The 1,751-nt window shown below is 55.8% G+C and overlaps 1 protein-coding gene across 1 annotated transcript; it reads right to left on the bottom strand.

The window, feature by feature from the left end:
* Positions 1–849: 849 nt before the first annotated feature.
* LOC136551681 (chaperone protein dnaJ 20, chloroplastic-like) lies at positions 850–1,388 on the bottom strand. The gene has a single exon (XM_066543225.1). The coding sequence runs from the start codon at positions 1,386–1,388 to the stop codon at positions 873–875; it is 516 nt and encodes a 171-aa protein (XP_066399322.1). The 3' UTR covers positions 850–872.
* Between the last annotated feature and the right edge of the window lie 363 nt (positions 1,389–1,751).

Here is a 1,751-nt window from a genome sequence, read left to right as displayed (position 1 = left end):
ATCTCCAGGCGTCCTCTGTGTGTCTCGCTGCCACCTCCGTCCGAGGCCGTCCCGCCACCATGCCGCACGCCCCGTGCCGTGAGCTAGCGCCAGCACTGGGGGCGAGGCTTGTCGCGTCCCTTGCGCTGCGGCCAGTCATCTCCTGGCGAGATCGCGCAATGTCCGCTGCAAGAGGCCTCCGCGAGCTCCTAGACATCACTGGCCGATGGCTCCTCCGCCCCATCCTCGTGTCCTCCAGCATCTATATATAGATCTAGGGTTTCTTTTTTTAGAAGAAGAGGAAGCATCAGGGGAGAAGGGGAGGCATGCGTGAGACATGACTCCACGTGTACATCCGCACCAGCGGGAGACGAGGCATGTGCTATACACAGGGGCATTTTGGTCCTTTTAAAAGAAAGTGGATACAGTCAATATGGATGCACCAAATGAACGACAGTGTCATTTACGGAAGAAAATTTCAACTCGGTACTAGATAAAAAAGTTAAAATTTTCTGGTGTAAAATAAGGAAGACTAATTTGTTTCAGAACAAAAAACATAATTTCCTCTAAACATTATGACAAACAGATTTGCTACGGTTAGCAAAAGTAACAAACTAATCACCACCTCTTGAAGTTAAATTAGATCGGCCGTTTGTGCATGGGTGTTTACTTTGTACGATAAAAAATATTGTACACACTGCCTTTCACATTAAACAGGACAAAGATCCCCCAAAAAAATGAATTACTACTCTAGATCTATCACTTTATACTGCTCAATCGTAGTAAAACCAGATATCACGAGTCGCCTTCTGGTGAAAGAATGAATAACCAGAGAAGACCGTGCCACGGCCCGCCCTCAAATAGCACGGCGCAAGTCCCAGTTCTACTGTGCTTCATGCGCGGGCCCCGCGAGGGCGCACGCCACCGCTCCTCGCGCTTTGCCGCTGCTCGGAGCGCGCGCGCAGCGCACACAGCTGCGCCTCCCACATGTCCCTCGCGAACGCAACACCAACACCGGCCGGGTCGTCCTGCCCGGTCGCCCTCAGCTCGGCGTCGTACCGGAGCCTCCGCGCCGGGTCGGAGAGCGTTTCGTAGGCGCGCCGCAGCTCGAGGAAGAGCTCCGTGGACTCGGCGCGATGCGACGGCGGGCACACGTCGGGGTGGTACCGCAGCGCCAGCCGCCGGTACGCGCGCTTGATCTCCTCCGCTCCCACGGCCGCCGGGTGCTCCAGCGACAGCACCTTGTAGTAGTCTTTCTTGCTTCCCTCCGAGGAGAAAGTACTTGCTCTTGGCGACGTAGCCACGGCCTTCACCGTGCAGCGGCTGATCCTCCGGCAAAACACGGCAGCTTTGGTCATCCTGCCTGCGCTCCTCGTCGGCATCGGAATGGCGCTGGTGCTGGTGGCCATACCATAGGCCTGCAGGTTAGGTAGCTAGGCAGCTAGCTGATCGAAGAAATAAGCAAGCCGGGCGTGTATATATAGCCGTTGGCAGGGCGGCCAGGAGACGAGACAAACTAGCTAGGCGGGGCCGGTGATATATATATACGTGTTTTGCACGGGTGGCTGCGTGGTCGCCATCGTCGGCGAGGTAGCGGTGGCGGGACGGGCCGATGGATCGGGATGGAGTTTTGCAAACGGATGATTCTGGGACGGTGGCGGCAAAGCAATGATGCGTTGAGGTCAAAGAGAGTAGGTGTGTGCTGTGCGTGCCATTCGGATTGTTGGCATTACAAATTGAAACGGCAGACAAGGAACGAAGCGAGACCGCGC

The sequence above is a fragment of the Miscanthus floridulus genome, chromosome 4 (genome assembly GCF_019320115.1).
Source record: "Miscanthus floridulus cultivar M001 chromosome 4, ASM1932011v1, whole genome shotgun sequence".
In the NCBI taxonomy this organism is placed as follows: domain Eukaryota; kingdom Viridiplantae; phylum Streptophyta; class Magnoliopsida; order Poales; family Poaceae; genus Miscanthus; species Miscanthus floridulus.
This window is presented reverse-complemented; position numbering and strand designations above follow the sequence as displayed.

Coding starts and splice junctions, on each gene's coding strand:
- LOC136551681 (XM_066543225.1), bottom strand. CDS start 1,388: ATGGCCACCAGCACCAGCGCCATTCCGATGCCGACGAGGAGCGCAGGC.